This window comes from Pongo abelii, chromosome 6, assembly GCF_028885655.2.
Source record: "Pongo abelii isolate AG06213 chromosome 6, NHGRI_mPonAbe1-v2.0_pri, whole genome shotgun sequence".
Lineage (NCBI taxonomy): Eukaryota > Metazoa > Chordata > Mammalia > Primates > Hominidae > Pongo > Pongo abelii.
Window position 1 is genome coordinate 40,031,059 of NC_071991.2, and position 22,798 is coordinate 40,053,856.

General features: G+C 44.4%; 1 protein-coding gene across 7 annotated transcripts in view; it reads right to left on the minus strand.

Moving 5' to 3' along the window:
• Positions 1-22,798, minus strand: part of CCM2 (CCM2 scaffold protein) — a 77,092-nt gene that overhangs the window by 45,697 nt on the left and 8,597 nt on the right. Inside the window, exon 1 of one of the 7 annotated variants that reach the window (XM_024250434.3) lies at positions 3,604-3,714. The exons of the other annotated variants lie outside the window; for them this stretch is intronic. Coding sequence (XP_024106202.1) covers positions 3,604-3,699 — 96 coding nt within the window. The 5' untranslated portion in view covers positions 3,700-3,714. Of the gene's footprint in view, positions 1-3,603; positions 3,715-22,798 lie in introns of those variants that run through there. 7 annotated transcript variants of the gene reach the window in all.

Consider the following 22,798-nt stretch of genomic DNA (forward strand, 5'->3'; position numbering starts at 1 on the left):
ATTTAAAGGAAAGTTCTAGTTAAAAAATAAATCGAGGCCAGGTGCAGTGACTCACGCCTGTAATCACAGCACTTTGGGAGGCTGAGGTGGGTGGATCACCTGAGGTCGGAAGTTCGAGACCACCCTGGCCAACATGGTGAAACCCCGTCTCTAATAAAAATACAAAAATTAGCTGGGCATAGTGGTGCACACCTGTAGTCCCAGCTACTCGGGAGGCTGAGGCAGAAGAACTGCTTGAACCTGGGAGATGGCAGTTGCAGTAAGCCAAGATCACACCACTGCACTCCAGCCTGGGTGACAGAGCAAGACGCCGTCTCAAGAAAAAACAAAATAAAATAAATTGAGGGCAGGCACAGTGGCTCACACCTGTAATTCCAACACTTTGGGAGGCCAAGGCAAGAGGATTGCTTGAGGCCAGGAGTTCAAGACCAGCCTGGACAACATAGCGAGACCTGTCTCTAAAAAATATTAAAAATTAGCCTGTAGTTCCAGGTACTCAGGAGGCTGAGGTGGGAGGATCACTTGAGCTTGGGAGGCTGAGGTGGGAGGATCACTTGAGCTTGGGAGGTTGAGGCTGCAGTGAGTTGTGATCACACCACTGCACTCAGCCTAGGCAACAGAGTGAGACCCTGTCTGGAAAGAACGAGGGAAATAATTAAATGGTTTAGAATATTTTTAATGTACAGAATCAGGATTCCAGTAAACCATCATGGGTTCTTTAACTCACTAGAATGTACTATAGATGGACACATAGAATTTAAAAGGTGGGATTAGCCCAGGCAACCATTCTTCATTCAACATGTATTTGATTGAGTACGCCTGTTTATCACCACTAAATGATCTTGTCACCTTTGAACCTCAGAGACCAAAGGACCAATTCAGTCCCCAGAAGGAAACCAGGCTAAGTGCTATTTCTCTTCCATCAGTGGAGTCCCGGCACCAAGGTGAGGCGTGGGGTCTATCCCAGCCTAAGTCTCTTCTGAAGAAACTGAGGCTGTGAGGGTTGAAGGGACCTGCCAGAGTCCACAGTATGGAGCCAGGAGGAGGGAACACAGGGCTCTGAGTCACCATGCAGCGCTGTGCAAAGACATCCATATGGAATATATACCGCCTCAGATAACTACAGAACTTTCTAAACTCACTCTGGAAGATCCCTAGATCCTTACAAATTCTTGCAAAGTTTACATCTTAAGCTTAAAACAACTCTTAAAAGTTGGAAACCTAAAATGTACTTCTGAGTTAAAAAACTAAAACTAAATCTGGCCTACTAGGGCTTACCTAGTGAGAATGCCCTCCTCACACAAAGCCAAGGCTCAGGCTCTGGGCAAGGCTGGCCCTCGGGTGCCAACTGCGGGTCTTGAGTTTTGTTAGATCTGCAGCTCAACATTATCAGCTCACCTGGGTGAACAGGATCTGGAGTAACTGGGTCTACTCAACAAATTCTCAGAAACTAACTTATAAGTCAGGGCACCTGTTTTTTAATTTACAAGGAGAAATGAATCCACTAAAAGAACCAGCAAAAGCAGACTCATGAGACAGTGGCCTCTACTTGGGGACCAAAGTAAATAGTATGGCTATACCTTCTAGCTGCGTTCTCCATGCAAAACACTGAGCTCAGTATTACTCTGGAGAAAGTGCTAAAAAGTTTATGAAGGAAGAAAGAGAAGAACACTTAGTCACACTGAGCAGTACCCAGCATGTCTCCGCTACAGGGTTCAGGCATTTTCATTTGTGCAAATTATTTAACCCTTAGGAATAAACTACAAGGTGAGTTTTATCTAATAAAACAAAACTGCCTCTGAACAAAGATGTTTAAAGTATTATAAAAAGGCCTAGGTATCCTTAAGGCCAACATTCAGTACATTTCATGAGTATTCACTATGCGCCAGACACTGGGGCTGTAGGAGCCACCGTCCCTGCCCCCAGGGAACCCCCAGTCTAAAGAGGGAGACAGACAAACTGCAACTGCACAGCCACATGAGGGCCCAGCAGGAATGAGGGAAAATTACTGGAAGAGGCACCAAACTCAGTGCCCGGGTCTGAGAAGACAGTGGAACCTGGAGCGATGATTCTGTCCCGCTGGACAGTGATAGGCTATAGTCCCAGAGTGACACCTGCCATCCCTCATAAATCACACTGCCTAAGGTGCACATCAGAGGCACTACAACAAATCCCCTCCTACAAGCTCCATGACAAAGAACTCTTCTGTGGACACCCACATTGCAGCCCTGCCTATCTGAATTTCCACAAACTTCCAGCACTCCCTGCAGTGCCAGTTGACAGATTAGCTTTTTTTGTTTTTTTTTTTTAAGTGCTTTGGTGCCTACCAACGGAAAAAGGACCTTTCCTCGGTGCTGGAGAGGCCTAAATGATGAGTATGACACAGCCGGTGTGCACCCGCATCTCAGGACACAGCTAGTTTCTTTTTTTCTTTCTTTTTTTTTTTTTTTTGAGACTGAGTCTCGCTCTGTCGCCCAGGCTGGAGTGGAGTGCAGTGGCGCAATCTCGGCTCACTGCAAGCTCCGCCTCCCGGGTTCACGCCATTCTCCTGCCTCAGCCTCCCGAGTGGCTGGGACTACAGGCGCCCGCCACCATGCCTGGCTACTTTTTTGTATTTTTTAGTAGAGACGGGATTTCACCATGTTAGCCAGGATGGTCTCATCTCCTGATCTCGTGATCCACCCACCTCGGCCTCCCAAAGTGCTGGGATTACAGGCGTGAGCCACTGCGCCCGACTCTTTTTTTTTTTTGAGTCAGAGTTTCACTCTGTCACCCAGGCTGGAGTGCAGTGGCACAATCTCGGCTGACTGCAACCTCCACCTCCCGGGTTCAAGTGATTCTCCTGCCTCAGCCTCCCGAATAGCTGGGATTACAGGCACGTGCCACCACACCCGGCAAATTTTTTGTATTTTTAGTATAGACGGGGTTTCACCATGTTAGCCAGAATGGTCTTGATCTCCTGACCTCCTGATCCGCCCACCTCCACCTCCCAAAGTGCTAGGATTACAGGCATAAGCCACTGCACCTGGTTGACAGAGCGAATTTCAAGGGGAACCAGAGCTCTGCCCACTACTGCCTGTTTGCTTCAGTGAGAAAGGCATAGGCCCACAGGAGGCCACACTGGGGGTGGCCAGGATCCATGCTGGTGGGGTCTTAAGCAGCACCCAACTCGTGTTGCAGCCTTCGTGGATGAAATTCCAGCTTTGGGTGCTCTCTTGCTTGACCATCTCCCTACATCATTTTTCAACCAAGCTCTTGGGTCCCAACTGACCACAAATCCATAGGAAAATTACTTCTCCCTGGAAGATGTAAAACCTGTGGCTTCTTCTTCCTTGAGTCAAGATGGATGAATGCAACAACCTATACACCCCACTTGGATGGGACGGCACTTCTCCTCCATACACGCCCCTTGCCACAGGGTCTCAGACCAGGAAGCCAGCAAATGAACCCTCCAACCACCCCATCCTCCCCAAGCAGAGGTCATGGAGACTGGGCTACCCTAGCTCACAATGGGCAAGCCCTGGGAAGCAGCCATGAAAGCCACCCACAAGGGACTCACACCATCATTCTAAATGGCGCTTTCCACACTGGACTTGCACCTACCTCATTCTCCATGGAATACCCTGTGTGAAATTCTGTTTGAAGAATTTCTTGGGAGAGATTCTGGTTCCTCCTCCTTTGCCGACAGCTACTATGCATTCTCTATTCACTTCTGAATTTGTTGAAAAATATGGCCAGATGTTAGCCCTCTCTCTGAAAAAAACATGACTGAACAGGAAGACCAGAAACCACAGCTTCCTTCTGCAAAGCCACTGAAGCTGTTTACAATTTTTTAAAAGTTTAAAAATCAGGCAGCACCCAGAAACTGTTGGCAAAATCCAAACAGTCTGCATGCACAAAAAGACATAAAGTAAACCAGCTCATTTTCCCTACTTCCCACAGCACGCGAAACCCACAGGCAGCCTCCCTGCATTTCCAGCAGAAACTCTGCAGTCAATGGAAGGACATTAATTTGAAAGTCCACCATTCTGCACATTCAAATGCCAAAGCTAAATAAGCAGACAGAAAGCACAGTGACGGGCTACCCTTTCCTGGAGACAACAGGCCGTGCTGTTGGTGAAGACCCACGGTACCCGCCTCATACGAAGGGTGGAAACATGTGACGAGGCTGTTCCAGTCACCCTGTTTGCAGTGCTTGCTCAAAGGCAGCAAGATCTTTACAGAGATAACTCCATTCCCAGGTGGGGCTTCAGCAGGGCACACCAGGCTCTACGGATCCTCAGCCTACAAGTGCCTCTACCTGCCTCCAGGACTCATGAGTTTGAGTCAGCAGCACTTTGAAATTAAACAGGGTGCCTCTGGGCAAGCTCACTTCTTCAAGGCAAATTTCCTAATCTAGAAAAGCAGAAGTCGGATCTGTTGCTGGTGAAGGCTCTTAGAACTCTGAAAATTCCAGAATGGCTTGCAAATAGGGAGGGCTACTTAATTAAATATTCTGGTTGGCTGGGTGCAGTGGCTCATATCTGTAATCCCAGCACTTTAGGAGGCTGAGACAGGTGGATCACCTGAGGTAAGAAGTTCAAGACCAGCCTGGCCAACACGGTGAAACCCCGTCTCTACTAAAAATAGAAAAATTAGCCGGACGTGGTGGTGGGCACCTGTTATCCCAGCTACTTGGGAGGCTGAGGCAGGAGAATCGCTTGAACCTGGGAGGCAGAGGTTCCAGTAAGCCAAGATAGCACCATTGCACTCCAGCCTGGGTGACAGAGTGAGACTCCGTCTCAAAAAAAAAAAAAAAAAAAAATCTGGTTAGAGTGACTATATTCACAGATCAATAAATAAACATAACAATTACAATACAATTTTTTAAATATTAGATTGAACCAAATCAAAGTGCTGATTTTCAACAGTGTTTTGGCTATAAAAATAGTACTTTCATACAGTTCTATTTCACTAACCTGTAACAAATAAAGTTTAATATTTCTTGATTCCGAAAAGACTGATTGCTTCAGAATAATAATTTAGTGCTTCAATTGTTATTCCATATACCACAGATGTAGAAACTGTCATAAAGTTGGAAAAGCAGCATCAGAACTAGATTTGAGTCAATATCCGGTATTAACTGGACTGTCACTTTCTGTCTTTAAAAACCAGAGTAGAGTCACAATTTCAGATTGCTCCTTTCTAAAAGTTGCCTATACAGGGCAGAACCAGCTGACCCTGACCTTCAGGCAGGCTCAAAGGGAAAAAGGCAAACCAGGAGTGAGATACAGAAAGAGGTGCCACTCAGCTGAGCAGCCTCACCTCTATTTTGGCTACTGCAGGGAGGGGAAGGAGTCCAGGGAAATAGACATGACTAAAAAGAAAACCCACATGCTCTGAACACTCAACCCCAACCTTCCCTCACAAACACAGTGATCCCCACGGTCAGCATGAGAGAGAAAAGCCAAAGAGCAAATGGGAAGAGACAGGCACAGGAACCTACATTCTAGCTAGTATACTCAGAGACACTTGAGAAGAACTGCACCCATAAAATAAGACTAGACAGCTATGAAAAAGAGAAAACGGCCGGGCGCGGTGGCTCACGCCTGTAATCCCAGCATTTTGGAAGGCTGAGGTGGGCAGATCACCTGAGGTCGGAAGTTTGAGACCAGGCTGACCAACATGGAGAAACCCCGTCTCTACTAAAAACACAAAATTATCTGGGCGTGATGGCGCATGCCTGTAACCCCAGCTATTCGAGAGGCTGAAGCACGAGAATCACTTGAACCCAGGAGGCAGAGGTTGCGGTGAGCTGAGATCACGCCATTGCACTCCAGCCTGGGCAACAAGAGTGAAACTCCATCTCAAAAAAAAAAAGAAAAAGAGAGAACAGAGAACAAGAAATATATCTTAGAAATTACAAATATGACTGCCAAAATAAAAAACTCATAGGATAGTAACAAGGACATAGCGGAGAGCCCAAAGAATGCTGTGAAGGAGAACTGCGAGGTTGGCCTATGCCTGCCTGCTGCTGATGGCCACAGCTGCAAATGTTTTACAGATGAACATTTGCCACCTATTCGACAAAGGGAATCACCAACTTTGAACCCCGATTAAGCAAAATGTTAGCCCCCAAAACGAATTCCATTCTCAGTAGTAGAACCACATTACAAAAAATTGTACTCAATTATTATACCATGAATTTCATCAATAAAAAATTTATGAAAATTTGCTTTCTCTCTTATATAAGTACCTACTTAATGGCCTCAATTTTGCCCCCTGGCCCACACAGCCTAAAATATTTACTATCTGGTCCTTTACATGAAGTTTGCCAACCCTGTCTTAGAACATAAAGTGAAAAGGTAAAAAGTTTAATGTGAGAAAAATTAAAGGCCACAGAAGCCGGGTCCATCGAGTCTAACAGTTTCCTAAGAGGAGAATAAGAGCAGGCAGAATCAACGAGGGACACAAATATCAGAAAACAACAATGATGAACTCAATTTTATGGACAGAAAAAGCACAGTAACAAGTAGGCTGAATGTAAGAGACAAACCCTAAACACTTAGACTCATCTTCATAAAACTGCAGAATTTCAAGAGAATCTTAAGTTTCCAATAAGAAAATGCAAAAAAAAGTACCAGTAAAAGCAGTAAGACTCAGATCAGCATCAGATGTATCATGATAAATGGGAATATTTATTTTAAATATTCTTTAAAATTCTGTATGGAATAAAAAAATTTAAATAAACTTTAAAATTCTGTATGGAAATTAATTTAAATCTGCAAGTTAATTTAAAACCAAACTGTCAATCAAGGTGCAAAATAGTTATTTTCAAACCTGCAGTGCCTTGGGATCTTTACACTCTAAAAACCTCCTTTGGAAAAACACACTAGAGGATATACTCCCAGCAAAGGAGGAGGATCCAAGAGAGAAAAAGATGTGGACTCCAAGAAACGGTGGAACCAACCCAGGAAGCAGAGAAAAGAAATCCCAGGGTGACAATGACAGTGTTCAGCAAGCAAACAAAGGAATATCTAGAAGATTCCATCATGTAAACTAAGAGCCTAGAAGTTCTTGACGATAAAAACACGTTTCTTGGGCCTTGACTAAGGGCTGGCCTGGACATGCAGAGATGAAACTCCACAATGCCTACAGGCAATCATTTAATGTTTGATTGACTGCTGAATGGTTATGCCAGAAGTTATCATCAGCTGAAGAGGCTTTCCTGAACATTATAATCAGCTGAAGAGACTTTGCTGAACTGGCTACTCAGTAGAAATCCAAAAAGTCCACACTTAAAGGTGTAAGGAAAATACCCAGAACTAAATTCAAAACTGATACAGAGGCCGGGTGCGGTGGCTCATGCCTGTAATCCCAGCACTTTGGGAGGCAGAGGCAGGAGGATCACCTGATGTCAGGAGTTCGAGACCAGCCTGACCAGCATGGAGAAACCCTGACTCTACTAAAAACACAAAATTAGCCGTGTGTGGTGGCACATGTCTGTAACCCCAGCTACTAGGGAGACTGAGGCAGGAGGATCACTTGAACCTGGGAGGCGGAGGTTGCAGTGAGCCGAGATTGCGCCATTGCACTCCAGCCTGGGCAACAAGAGCAAAACTCTGTCTCAAAAAAAAAAAAAAAACAAAAACAAACAAACAAAAAAAAACTGATACAGAGCTATCAAAATAATGACTAAACAAAGATGCACAGGACAAAAAAAAAAAAAAAAGATTTCCCAGTAATCTCACTGCCTACCATAATAAAACTGACCCTCATTCACAATAACAAGGCATTCTCTAGAAAAAGGCTGAGTAAACTAACACACAGGCAAGCCACCTGTTTTTGTAAATAAAGTGGGGTTTTCTTGTGTTTTTTTTTGTTGTTGTTAGTTTTGTTTTTTGAGACGGAGTCTCGCTCTGTCACCCAGGCTGGAGTGCAGTGGCACGATCTCAGCTCACTGCAACCTCCACCTCCCAGGTTCAAGCGATTCTCCCGCCTCAGGCTTCCAAGTAACTGGGATTACAGGACGCGCGCCACCACACCCGGCTAATTTTTGTATTTTTAGTAGAGATGAGGTTTCGCCATGTTGGCCAGGCTGGTCTCAAACTCCTGACCTCAGGTGATCCACCCTCCTTGGCCTCCCAAAGTGCTGGGATTACAGGCATGAGCCACCGCACCCAGCCGTAAATAAAGTTTTATTAGAACATTTAAAAAAAGAAGTTTGGGCCGGGCATGGCTCTCACTTGTAAGTGGGAGCTAAACTATGGGTACACAAAGGCATACAGAGTGATATAATGGACACCGGAGACTTAGAAAGGGAGAAAGCGGGAGGGAGGTGAGGGATGAAAAATTACCTACTGGAAACAATGTATACTCTTTGGGTGATGGGTACACTAAAAGCCCAGACTTGCAGGGTGAGGTGGCTCATGCCTGTAATCCCAGCACTTTGGGAGGCCGAGGCTGGTGGATCACTTGAGCTCAGGAGTTCAAGACCAACCTGGCCAACATGGTGAAACCCCGTCTATACTAAAAATATAAAAATTAGCCAGGCGTGGTGGTGGGCACCTATAATCTCAGCTACTCAAGACGCTGAGGTAGGAGAATCGCTTGAGGTCAGGAGGTGGAGGTTGCAGTGAGCTGAGATCGCACCACTGCACTCCAGCCTGGGCAACAGAATGAGACTCCGTCTCAAAAAATAAAATAAAAGCCAGACTTCATCACTATACAATTCACCCATGTAACCAAAAACCACTTGTACCCCAAAAGCTATTGAAATTTTTTTAAATTTAATATTTCTTTTGAAAGAAAAAAGAAAAGCAATTTATCAGAAACTCTAAAGAAAAGGCCGGGCACGGTGGCTCACGCCTGTAATCCCAGCACTTTGGGAGGCTGAGGTGGGCAGATCACGAGGTCAGGAGATTGAGACCATCCTGGCTAACACGGTGAAACCCCGTCTCTACTAAAAATACAAAAAATTAGCCGGCAACGGTGGCGGGCGCCTGTAGTCCCAGCTACTCGGGAGGCTGAGGCAGGAGAATGGCATGAACCCAGGAGGCGGAGTTTGCAGTGAGCCGAGATTGCGCCACTGCACTCCACTCCAACCTGGGCGACAGAGCGAGACTCCATCTCAAAAAAAAAAAGCTAGTGCAAAAGAAAAATAATGATCCCCACATGAAACATACTAAAATGTGGCCTAATTCTGAACACCAACCACAGCACAGATCAATAGTCTCCATTTGTTCTCACTGCTTGACATTCACCTTCCAAAGTACAGATTTTGTGGCAAAAAGCTACATCCCCTCACTTACTGTAACCACACTACTTGACATACAATTCAGACTACAATAAAGTCCTAGGGGTGCTCACTGCTATTGGACTGTCATTGCTTCTAGGTGTTTTCCATGCAGATAGCTAAGAAATACATGACAGCTCTAATTCAAAATGAATCTAGCAAAATTTTTCCTTAAGTTCTTTAACTTTATACTTGTAGTCTTTAAATTCTTACATGAAAAAAAGGTTGCTACCTACATGGTTGATTTCACATGCCACTAATGAATCATAACCCACAGTGTGCATAACTGTGAGAAGACAGCTTCAACAGCTCTTTGTCACAGCCATGCAAGGCAACAGCAGGAACGACGACTCCACCTTCCTTCCCTCTCTCATCCCTTCCCCTCTCCTCCCCTCCTCCTCCTCCTCCCTGGCTCATCCTCCCCTGCCCCATTCTCCTCCTCAGCTCCTCCTCCTACTCCCCTGCCTCACCTCACTCACTCTGCAAACCGCACTTCCAAGGCATACCCAGGGGACAGGGAGGTGGTGCTTGATGCATAGTTTTATTTATTTATTTATTTTTATTTTTTTTTTTTTTTTTGAGAAGGAGCCTCGCTCTGTCGCCCAGATTGGAGTGCAGTGGCACGATCTCAGCTCACTGCAACCTCTACCTTCCGGATTCAAGCAGTTCTCCTGTCTCAGCCTCCTGAGTAGCTGGGATTACAGGCATGTGTCACCATGCCTGGCTAATTTTTGTATTTTTAGTAGAGACGGGGGTTTTACCATGTTGGCCAGGCTGGTCTTGAACTCCTGACCTCAGGTGATCCGCCCACCTCGGCCTCCCAAAGTGCTGAGATTACAGGCGTGAGCCACCGTGCCAGCCTATTCATTATTTTTTTTATTTTTCAGAGACAGGGTCTCGCTCCATCACCCAGGCTGCAGTGCAGTGGCACAATCATGGCTCACTGCATTCTCTAACTCCTAGGCTCAAGCCATCCTCCCACCTCAGCCTCATGAGCAGGCTGGGACTACAGGCATGTCGCCACACCTGGCTTTGGTGCAACAGCTTTAAATCCACCTGACCTCTGCCCTTCTGACACAGCACTCGATGTTCTCGACCTCATGAGCACTAAGACCACCCTCAGACAGTAAGGGAGATTCAGGCAGGCAGTGACAGCTCCCCAAAAAGCTCTTTACACAGTGGGCACTAAGCAAGTGTTTGAAATAAATACCAAGGTAATGACTGTATTATTACTGCAAACACAGAAAAGCGTACACAAACAGGAAAGCAACGTGAAAGACTCTAATAACAGTTGTTTCTAGTGGGTGTGATTTTTTTCATATAATATATTTTGCTACTTTCTTCTGAGATATAAATGTATTTTTTAGTAAGAAAACTAACAAGCTCATTTTGGAAAATACTCAAAATTTTTAGCAAATATCACTTTCACCTAATAAAAATTGTTCTCTTGAAAGGTGGATAAAGAAAAAAAGAATAAACCTTGGTTCTACTATAGAGAACAATTTATTAACATCTACTAAAATTACAAATGCACGTATGCTTTCCCAGCAATTGCATTTTCAGGAATTAATCCTACAGATGCATTACATACATGACAGGTTAGAAAATTAATTGCTTCATTATTTGTTAAGCAAAATGACAACCTAAAAGTCCATAGGAGGGCTGCTGTTTAAATACAGTAGCCCACAGATAAAAATGCCATTCCACTCTAAAGAAGAATAAAGAAACTCTATATCTATAATGAAAGAGCTCCAAAACACAGTCAAGAAAAAATAAACCCAAAGAAGTTCTTATTCCCCTAAGAGAGAAGTAGACTGTATCAAAATAACTTTCTCACAGACTGAGATTATGAACTCTAGATAAAATGTGAAAAACAATCTTCTAAAGACACTGGAGACAAACAAGAAATAAAAAAGAAGCTTGGAATTTATATGACCCTTGAAAGAAGGGATCACTGGGCAAGATCCACTTTTATACTGCTTTACTCCTGAGAGTGCGCCCCAGTCTGAGAGGAGTGGAGCAGAGAAAAAAAGCTGCAATTTTATTGGCCTGACAGGTTAAAGGAGGATTTGAGACTGCTAAAGAAGCTGGAAATTGAGAGGGAAATATAGGAAAGGAGGAATCCACTAAAAAAGGAACCCAAAGTCTCAGTATAAGGTCCCCTCAAATCTTTGGCTGAACCCTGAACTGTGTAAGTGGGGAGTGAGACTCCCACAAGCCCAGAAAGGACACGATAGCTTGAAGGCTGAAGGAGCTGAGCTGATGGCTGGGCGCGGGAGCTCATGCCTATAATCCTAGTACTTTGGGCGGCCAAGGCAGGAAGATCACTTGAGGTCAGGAGTTTGAAACCAGCCTGGGCAACATAGTGAGACCCCATTTCTACAAAAATAAAAATAAGCCAGATTGTGCATGCCTGTAGTCCTAGCTACTTGGGAAGCTAAGGTAGGAGAACTGCTTGAGCCCAGAAGTTTAAGGTCACAGTAAACTACGATCACATCATTGCACTCCAACCTGGGTAACAGAGCAGGATCCGTCTCAAAAAAAAGGCTGAGATTTTAGCTCTCCCTAGCTGCAGGGTAGATAAGAGTTTGGAGTCCAAGTCCTGCCAAGTTAGAGGGGCTTAATAAGCACCTTAAACACTTGAGACTATCCATTTGAAACCCCACAAGGGCCACATCTTAGGAGTAAAATGTACATTCCAGGACTAAGATTTATCCTAAGAGTAAGGACAAAGATCAAAACTGATCTACCAAACCAAAGTATAAAACCCAGCCAGGTGCGGTGGCTCATTCCTGTAATCCCAGCACTTTTGGAGGCAGAGGCAGGAGTATGGCTTGAGGCCAGGAGTTCAAGACCAGCCTGAGCAACATACTGAGATTCCATCTATATTTTAAAAACTTTTTTCATTAGCCGGGCACAGTGGTGCACGCCTGTAGTCCCGGCTACTCAGGAGGCTGAGGCAGGAGAATCACTTGAACCCGGGAGGCAGAGGTTGCAAGGTTGCAGTGAGCCGAGATCACGCCACAGCACTCCAGCCTGGCCAACAGAGTGAGACCCTGTCTCAAAAAAAAAAAAAAAAAAGGCCAGGCGCAGTGGTTCACGCCTGTAATCCTAACACTTTGGGAGGCCGAGGCAGGCGGATCATCTGAGGTCAGGAGTTCGAGACCAGCCTGGTCAACATGGCGAAAGCACATTTCTATTAAAAATACAAAAATTAGCCTGGCATGGTGGCGCATGCCTGTAATCCAAGCTACTTGGGAGGCTGATGCAGGAGAATCACTTGAATCTGGGAGGCGGAGGTTGCAGTTTAAGCCGAGATTGTGCTACTGCACTCCAGCCTGGCAACAGAGTAAGACTCCATCTCAAAAAAAAAAAAAAAAAATTTTTTTTAACTATCAAATAAAAGACATTCAGTACAACAAAAATGACAGGTAACTTCTCAAGAGAAAAAATGGATGCAGAAGATAATGAGTCTTCCATCTTTAAAATGCTGAAAGAAGCTGGGCATGGTGGCTCACATCTTGGGAGGCTCCGGCGGGCAGATCACTGGAGGTCAGGAGTTGAAGACCAGCCCCATCAACATGGTGAAACCCCATCTCTCAGGAGGCTAAGGCAGAAGAATCACTTGAACCCAGGAGGTGGAGGTTGCAGTGAGCAAGATCACGCCACTGCACTCCAGCCTGGGTGACAAAACGAGACTCCGTCTCAAAATAAATAAGTAAATAAATAAATAATAAAAAATGCTGAAAGAAAACAGTCAGCCTAGAATTCTATATCCTGTAAAACAGAGATCCCCAACCCCCAGGCCACAGACTGGTCTGGGTCCATGGCCTGTTAGGAACCAGGCCGCACACAGCAGGTGGTGAGCAGAGGGCCAGCGAGCATTACCACCTGAGCCCCGCCTCCTGTGAGATCAGTGGCTGCATTAGATTCTCATAAGAGCACAAACCCTGAACTGTGTGTTGGAGGGATCTAGGTTATGCACTCCTTACGAGAATCTAATGCCTGATGATCTGATATGGAACAGTTTCATCCCAAAACCTTTTCCCCACTTTGGTCTATGGAAAAACTGTCTCCCACAAAACCGGTCCCTGGTGCCAAAAAGGTTGGGGACTGCTGCTGTAAAACTATCCTTCAAAAATGAAGATGAAATGAAGGTATTTTCAGTTAACAAAAGATGAAACAATGTGTCAGACCTACACCATGAAAAATTCTAAGCAAGGTCTTCAGGCTAAGAACTAAAAATAAAATCCTAAGCACCCCAACTGACTGAACAAAGCCTGTTTTGTTTCCCCACTTTGGTCTATGGAAAAACTGTCTCCTACGAAACCAGTCCCTGGTGCCAAAAAGGTTGGGGACTGCTGCTGTAAAACTATCCTTCAAAAATGAAGATGAAATGAAGGTATTTTCAGATAATAAAAGATGAAACAATGTGTCAGACCTACACCATGAAAAATTCTAAGCAAGGTCTTCAGGCTAAGAACTAAAAATAAAATCCTAAGCACCCCAACTGACTGAACAAAGCCTGTTTTGGTCCCAGCCATGACAAGATGGCTTGGGACACACCTCATTATATTCCCTCCCTTTTGTAGTTCAGGCACAACTGACCAGCATTAATGTTTATAAAATAGAGACCACAAAACTGACAGAAGGGACTCTGTGGCAATAAAATACCAAATTACATGTGTTCATGAAGATCATGGGGAAAAAAAGATACCAAATTACAAACAAGACCTACGACCATGCCAGGTAAGGATTCAGCCACACAGTCTGACTCTTCAAGATCAACTCTGTTCTAACTGCCACAGGGTTCTTCTTTTTCTCTAGCAGCCAAACAAGCACTGTCCTGGATAAGCAATAGGAAAACAACTGCAGCTCACCACCAGATGCCAACTGACCGCCTGTTCCACAAGCCAAAACTATAGCTGTGACTGTATAAGAGACTGACTTCAGTAACTCTCTCCTGACGAGAAGACCACCAGCCATAGACTGGTTCTAGCCAGTTTATAGAGGCTGTGCACTTGAGTGCCCTGTCTCCTTGCTTCACCTTTTGAGGTATGGGGCCTGAATATAATGTCGTCTCCACCTCAAAGTGAACATGGAATGCAAAGAACATGCCTGTCTGGAAAAAAATAACTGTCACATACTACGCTTAGTACCTGGGTGATGAAATAATCTATACACCAATCCCCATGACAGAAGTTTACCTATATAACAAACCTGCACATGTACCCCTGAACCTAAAAGTTCTTTTAAAAATGTATGTTTGGGCCAGATGCAGTGACTCATGCCTGTGATCACAGCACTTTGGGAGGCCAAGGCGGGTGGATCACGAGGTCAGGAGATGGAGACCATCCTGGCTAACACGGTGAAACCCCATCTCTCCTAAAAATACAAAATAAATTAGCCAGGAGAGGTGGCTCACGCCTGTAATCCTAGCACTTTGGAAGGCCGAGGCAGTCAGATCACTTGAGGCCAGGAGTTAGAGATCAGCCTGGTCAACATGGTGAAACCCTGTCTCTAACAAAAATACAAAAATTAGCCAGGCGTGGTGATAGGCGCCTGTAATCCCAGCTACTCGGGAGGCTGAGGCAGGAGAATCGCTTGAATCTGGGAGGCAGAGGTTGCAGTGAGCCAGGATCGCGCCACTGCACTCCAGCCTGGGTGACAGAGCAAGACTCCATCTCAAAAAGAAAAAAAAAAAAGATGCATATTTAGGCCAGGCACCGTGGCTCATGCCTGTAATCCAGCACTTTGGGAGGCTGAGGTGAGTGGATCACCTGAGGTCAGGAGTTCGAGACCAGCCTGACCAATATGATGAAACCCCGTCTCTACTAAAAATACAAAAATTAGCCAGGCCTGGTGGCATGCGCCAGTAATCCCAGCTACTCAGGAGGCTGAGATAGGAGAATCGCTTGAACCCTGGAGGCGGAGGTTGCAGTGAGCCAAGATTGCACCATTGCACTCCAGCCTGGGCAACAAGAGTGAAACTCTGTCTCAAAAAAAATAAATAAAATAAAATAAATTGCATGTCTGTTCAGTACACATGCATCAGGACCCCCTCCATGAATATTCATAACTCCTCCTATAACCTGTTGAATATATATATACTTGGTCAACCCATTCAGCACAAATTCCTGTTCCAACCCCTCCTCCTCTGAAGTGCCTACCTTTCAGGCTCTGCCAAAGGCTACGCTTCCCAGCCTGTGGGATGGCCAGCCTACAGGTTGCAACTCTTTGTAAGAAATAAAGTATCCTTTCCAAATAAGTACACTTCTTGAATTTTAAGTTGACAAGGCCAAAGGTAAACTATTCCAGATGGAAATTTTCCAGAGGAAATAAAAGTGCTAAAAATGATAAACAGAGGGATAAACAGAAAAGATCAATTTTCTTTCTTTTCTTTGGTCTTTTAAAAATGTCAAATTGTGGCTTTCGGATGGGGGGATGGGGGCAGTATCAGTCTGTCAAGCTGAAAAGGGCAGAATGCCCAAGGCCCAGCATGCATGTCAAGAACAAGACAGGAAGCATGTCCAGAGATGAGCTCTCTAACTGGCTTTTTATCCTGTGTCTTCTCACTATCCCTTCCCCTTCATCAGGGCCACGCTTAAGGAACCAGGATGTCCTGGGCCAGCTCTGGACTGGCACACATGCCATAGGATTAGAGAAGGCATGTCTGGGACCAACTCTGGCTCAACATGCAAGACATGGGGAAAATTGAGATACCCAGAGCCCAGCTTAAGCCAATGTGTTCAGCAGGGCACAGGAACATGTTGGTCAGGGCTGAGCTGTGTAACTGACCTTTACCCTTTTTTCATCCTCACCTCCCCCTCCCTTTCATCAAACCCAAGCTTTTGGCCAGTGAATCCAGGAAGGGGAAAGGGAAGGGAATATTTCTTAGTTCAGCTTTAAGACAGCATGCCCAGCAGCAAACTGTGGGGAGGGAACAGCAGCATGTCTTCAGCTGAGTTTGGCTAGCACAGCTAGGAGTGTTAACCTATGGGGAGACTGAGCAAAAAAGCAAATACATGGAAAACGGAACCAGATTTCTCACGGTTGGAAAAGCAAGGTATAAATGTGGAAAGTGGTAAGACTGGAATAAATTCTGTGTCATGGACTGGAATTAGAGGTATCAGTGTGAACGCTAATGTTTAATACATAAATAGATCCAGAAAAAGATCTATTTGGTTTCCAAATACCATTTCCACTAAAAGCAAGGAGGACTACTTGGACAACTGTCTGGTTCCAGGGCTGGGACAGGAAAGAATAAGATTAGCTGAAACATCTTGTTTTAGCAAACGTAAGAAAGTGTTCAAAGAATGACAAGGGCTTGTCAAAAAGACGCCAGATGCACAACATGAATATTCTTGGTGCTATTGAACTGTACACTTAAAAATGGTTAAAACTGGCCGGGCACGGTGGCTCACGCCTATAATTCCAGCACTTTGGGAGGCTGAGGTGGGCGGATTAGCCGAGGTCAGGAGCTCACAGCCAGCCTAGCCAACATGGCGAAACCCCGTCTCTAATAAAAATTCAAAAATTAGCCGGGCTTGGTGGTGCACGCCTGTAATCCCAGCTACTGGGGAGGCTGAGGCAGGAGAATTGCTTAAACCCAGGAGGTGGAGGTTGGAGTGAGCCAAGATGGCACCATTGCACTCCAGCATGGGTGACAGAGCAAGACGCCATCTCAAAAAAAAAAAAAAAAAAAAAAAAAAAAAAAGGTTAAGACTGACCAGGAGTTGTAGCTCAGCCCCGTAATTCCAGCACTTTGGGAGGCCGAGGTGGGAGGACAGCTTGAGCCCAGGAGTTCAAGACTAGCGTGGGCAACATGGCCAAAATAAAAAGGTTAAGATAGTAAATTTTGTTATGCGTTTGCTTTTTTACTGCAATTAAAAATTAAAATAGGCCGGGTGCGGTGGTTCATGCCTGTAATCCCAGCACTTTGGGAGGCCGAGGTGGGCGGATCACGAGGTCAGGAGTTCCAGACCAGCCTGGCCGACATGGTGAAACCCCATCTCTACTAAAAATACAAAAATTAGCCGGATGTGGTGGTGGGCGCCTGAAATCCCAGCTGCTCGGGAGGCTGAGGCAGAAGAATCACTTGAACCTGGGAGGCAGAGGTTGCAATGAGCCAAGATTGTGCCACTGCACTCCAGCCTGGGCAACAGAGCAAGACACCATCTCAAAAAAAGTAATAATAATTAAAATAAATAAAAATACAAATAAAAGAGACCAGAGCCAGCTTAAAGTGCTTCCCACTTGCTGAGTCTGGGACAATTTGAGCTTCAAAATAAATAAGGATACTAGAGGACTACAGTCTTGTAAGTAAAATAAGAATAAATGAGAACTTTAAAATGAAGAAACTTGGCAAGACTATCTTAACCAAGTAACCACAGTTAACACTGCCAACATGGGACAAATCGACATTATTTTCCCTGATATGATGCAATGAGAAGAATATATCATCTGTGTGGCAGTCCTATCAAAAACACATAAAGTCATGAGAAAAAAACAGACCCAACTGAGAGACATCCTACTAACTGATCTGTAATCTTCAAAAATATCAATCATCAAAGACAAGAAAAGACTAGGAACCATTTCAAGTTCAAAGAGCCTAAAGAGACATGCAAACCAAATGCAACACATGATCCTGAATCTATAAAATCTGTGGATCCTAGAGCTATATAAAGAAAGTATCGTAACAATCAGCAAGTCTGGGTGGGGTCATGAATTATGTAGCAAGATCAAATGGATGTCAATTTCCTGATTTTAATGATGTCAGAATGGTGTGGTTAGAGTGTCCTTGTACCAAGGAAGGTACAGTTGAAGTGTTAAAGGGTCATGGGGCATTATGTCTACAGTTTATTCTTAATGGTTCAGAAATGTTAACACTTGAGGGATCTGGGTGGAAGGTATATGAGGGCTCTGTGTACTCTGTATATACTCTGTGTGCTTTAAATCTACTATGTATATATAATTAAATCATTTCAATATAAAAAGGTGAAAAGTCAATCGTTTAAAGCAAAAAAAAATCTAATGTAAGATTTATAACATGTACAGAAGAAAATATATGCCAAAAAGTGTGCAAAAAACAGGAGGGAGTACAAATGGAATGATACTGCTGATAGGTTCTTACACTGTACAAGAAAGAAATGATATTAATGGATGGTAATCTGTGACAAGACATGGATATATATAGCAATATCTAGGAGTTACAGCAAAAAAGCCAGTAGCAATAGAACAGAGTTAAAAATAATCAAAAAGGAGAAACAAAGGAAGAAAGCACAAAGGGAAAGAGAAAACAAATATCAAAATGATAGACTTAAACATAATGACATCAATTATGTAAACTTCACAATTAAAAGGCAGAAACTATCAGACTACATAAAAAAGCAAGCTATAACAAAATGCTCTTTATAAAGCATGCAGTTTAAAACTCCAGACTTGTTGAAAGACACACACCATGCAAACATGCAGCATAAGAAAGCGGGGTAGCCAGGCGTGGCTGGCTCAAGCCGGTAACCCCAGCTTCTCGGGAGGCTGAGGAGGATCACTGAGGCCAGGAGTTTGAGACCACCTGGGCAACGTAGTGAGACCCCATCTCTAAAAAAAAAAAAAAAATTAGCCAGGCATGGTGGCGCGCACCTGTACTCCCAGCTACCTGGGAGGCTGAGGCGGAATATCACTTGAGCCCAGGAGTTCAAGGCTGCAGTGAGTTATGATCATACTACTGCTCTCCAGCCTCGGCAACAGAGTGAGACTCTTTGGCAGTTGCTAAAGTCCCTAAGGCAAAAAAAGAACATGGTGTGGCTATGTTAATATCAGACAAGAGATCGGGACAAGAAGTCTTACTAGAAATAAAGATGGTCATGTCATAATGAAAAAGATTCATTTCAACAAGACATTATGGGCTGGGAGCAGTGGCTCACGCCTGTAATCCCAGCACTTTGGAGGCCGAGGCGGGTGGATCACCTGAGGTCAGGAGTTCAAGACCAGGCTGGCTAACATGGCAAAACCTCATCTCTACTAAAAATACAAAAATTAGCTGGGCATGGTGGTGTATGCCTGTAATTCCAGCTACTCAGAAGGCTGAGACAGGAGAATCACTTGAACCCAGAAGGTGGAGGCTGCAGTGAGCCAAGATCGTACTACTACACTGCAGCCTGGGCAAGTGAGAAAGACTCACTCTCAAAAAAAAAAAAAAAGACATTATGATCCTAAATGTGTATGTACTTAACAACAGAGCTTCAAAATACACGAAGCCAAAACTAACTAAAGGGAAAAACAAATCCAAAATAATAACTAGAGAACTTAACACCCTCTCTCTCAATAACCGACAGGATTAGCTGGATGCAGTGGCTCATGCCTGTAATCCCAGCACTTTGGGAGGCCAAGGTGGCTTTAGGCCAAGTGTTCAAGACCACCCTGGACAACATACTAAAATACTGATACTCTATAAAACCATGCCAGGGCAGGGCATGATGGCTCACACCTATAATCTCAGCACTTTGAAAGGCCAAGGCAGGCAGATCACTTGAGATCAAAAATTTGAGATCAGCCTTGCCAACATGTTGAAACCTCATCTCTACTAAAAATACAAAAATTAGCCAGGCCTTGTGGTGGGCACTAGTAATCTCAGCTACTTGGGAGGCTGAGGTAGGAGAATTGATTGAAACCAGGAGGCAGAGGTTGCAGTGAGCTGAGATCACGCCACTGCACCCCAATCTGGGCAACAGAGTGAGACTCCATCTCAGTAAAAAAAATAAATAAATAAAGCAACCATTATAAAATAAAAAATAAAAATAAAAATTTTTAAAAATTAGCCGGGCTGGGTGCAGTGGCTCACACCTATAATCCCAGCACTTTGGGAGGCCAAGGCAGCTGGATCACCTGAGGTCAGGAGTTCGAGAGCAGCCCAGCCAACATGGTGAAACCCTGTCTCTACTAAAAACACAAAAATTAGCCGGGTGTGGTGGCGGGCGCCTGTAATCCCAGCTACCAGGGAGGCTGAGGCATGAGAATCGCTAGAACTTGGGAGGCAGAGGTTGCAGTGAGCTGAGATCGCACCATTGCACTCCAACCTGGGCAACAAGAGTGAGACTCCGTCTCAAAAACAAAAAAAAAATTTAGCTGGGCATAGTGGCACACACCTATGGTCCTAACTACTTGGGAAACTGAGGCATGAGAACTGCAGGAGTTTGAGGTTATACTGAGCTCTGATTGCACCACTACACTCCAGCCTGGGTTACAGAATGAGACCCTGTCTCTGGAAAGAGAAAAAAACAAAGAATTAGTAGACAAAAATTTAGCAGAAAGTTTGGCAGTGTCTTATAAAGTTAAACATATAGTTCCCATAAAATTCAGCAATTCCATTATTAGGTATTTACCCAAAAGAAATGAAAACATGTTCACATAATGACTCATTCACAAATGTTCACAGCAGTGTTTTCAAAATACAAAGTATACTGGGAGGCCGCGGCAAGTGTATCACCTGAGGTCAGGGGTTCGAGACCAGCCTGGCCAATGTGGTAAAACCCCGTCTCTACTAAAAATACAAAAATTAGCCAGGCATCGTGGCGGGCGCCTATAATTCCAGCTACTCAGGAGGCTGAGGCAGGAGAATCACTTGAACCCAGGAGGCAGAGGTTGCAGTGAGCTGAGCTCACACCATTGCATTCCAGTCTGGGCGACAAGAGCAAAACTCCATCTCAAAATATATATATATATTGTGTGTGTATATATATATACACAAACTAGAAAGAAACTAAATCTCCAACAAATGAATAAACAAATTACAGCATAAACATACAAAAAAATATTACTCAGCAACTGAAACATGCAGCAATATATGGATAAATCTCAAAAACATTATGCTGAGTACAGTGATCCCTGCACAACAGAATGTATACTGTATGAATCCATCTGTGTGAAGTTCTAGAATGAACAAAACTAACCCATGGTGGAAAAAAATCATAACAGTAGTACCTTGGGGGAAGGACTTTTCTAAGGGGCATAAGGGAATTTTCTCAGTGATGGTAGGTAATGTTTTATTTCTTAGTAGGGGTTTCAGTTACATAGGAGTATGCATTTGTCAAAATTTAGCTAATATTCACTGAAGATGTGTATACTTGGCCAGGAGTGGTGGCTCACGCCAGTAATACCAACACTTTGGCAGGCCGAGCCAGAAGGATTGCTTAAGCCCAGTAATTCAACACCAGACTGGGCAACACAGTGAGATCTCGTCTCTACAAAAAATAAAAAAATTAGCTGGGCATGGTGACAAACCCATTTAGTCCTAGCTACTCGGGAGGCTGGGGCAGGAGGATCACTTGAGTCTGGGAAGTCAAGGCTGCAGTGTGCCATGATTGCACCACCACACTCCAGCCTCTGTGACAGAGTGTGACCCTGTTTTTTTTTTTTTTTTTTTAAAAAGTGTGTATTTCATTGTTACATAATTTTACATCAAAAGAAAACTGTAAGCAAATATTGAACCCTAGTTAACAACACGTATGCTAATGTATTTAGATCAAAGTGAAACAATGTCTGCAATTTATTGAGGAATGCATCAGAAAAATAAAATGAGTTGATGGGCAGGTACAGTGATAAACAGATGCTAGATATGGGATAAAACAAGTATAGCCAGGCCGGGCAGGGTGGCTCATGCGTGTAATCCCAGCACTTTGGGAGGCTGAGGTAGGCGGATCATCTGAGGTCAGGAGTTCTAGACCAGCCCCACCAACAGGGTGAAACCATGTCTCTACTAAATACAAAAACTTAGCCAGGCGTGATGGCACATGCCTGTAATCCCAGCTGCTGGGGAAGCTGAGGCAGGAGAATCGCTTGAACAAAGGAGGCGGAGGTTACAATGAGCCGAAATCACGCCATTGCACTCCATCCCAGGCGACAGAGTGAGAGAGACTCCGTCTCAAAAAAATAAATAAATAAATAAAAAATAAAAAACAAGTATAGCCAATGTTAGTGGCAGAATCTAGGTGGTGGGTGTGCAAGTATTCACTGCAAAATTCTTTCAACTTTGGTGTACTCAAAAAAATTTTTTTTTTTTTTTTTTGAGACAGAGGCTCCCTCTGTCGCCCAGGCTGGAGTGCAATGGCACAATCTCGGCTCACAGCCACCTCTGCCTCCCGGGTTCAAGCGATTCTCCCGCCTCAGCCTCTGGAGTAGCTGGGACTACAGGCACATACCTCCATGCCCTGCTTATTTTTGTATTTTTGTAGAGATAGCATTTCGCCATGTTGGCCAGGCTGGTCTTGAACTTCTGACCTCAGGTGATCTGCCCGCTTTGGCCTCCTAAAGTGCTGGGATTAGAGGTGTGAGCACCATGCCCGTCCCAAAAATTTTCATAATAAAATGCTGAGGGTGGAAGAATGTGCTGGAAAAAGCAGACACAGAGGCTGCACATTCCTCTTTCAAGGAAGACGGGCAATACTAAGTGAGAGGAGGAGCCTTAGAAAGGAACTTGAACTCAGCCTGACATTAGAAGTGCACAGGCAGGTGGGCTATGGTTAT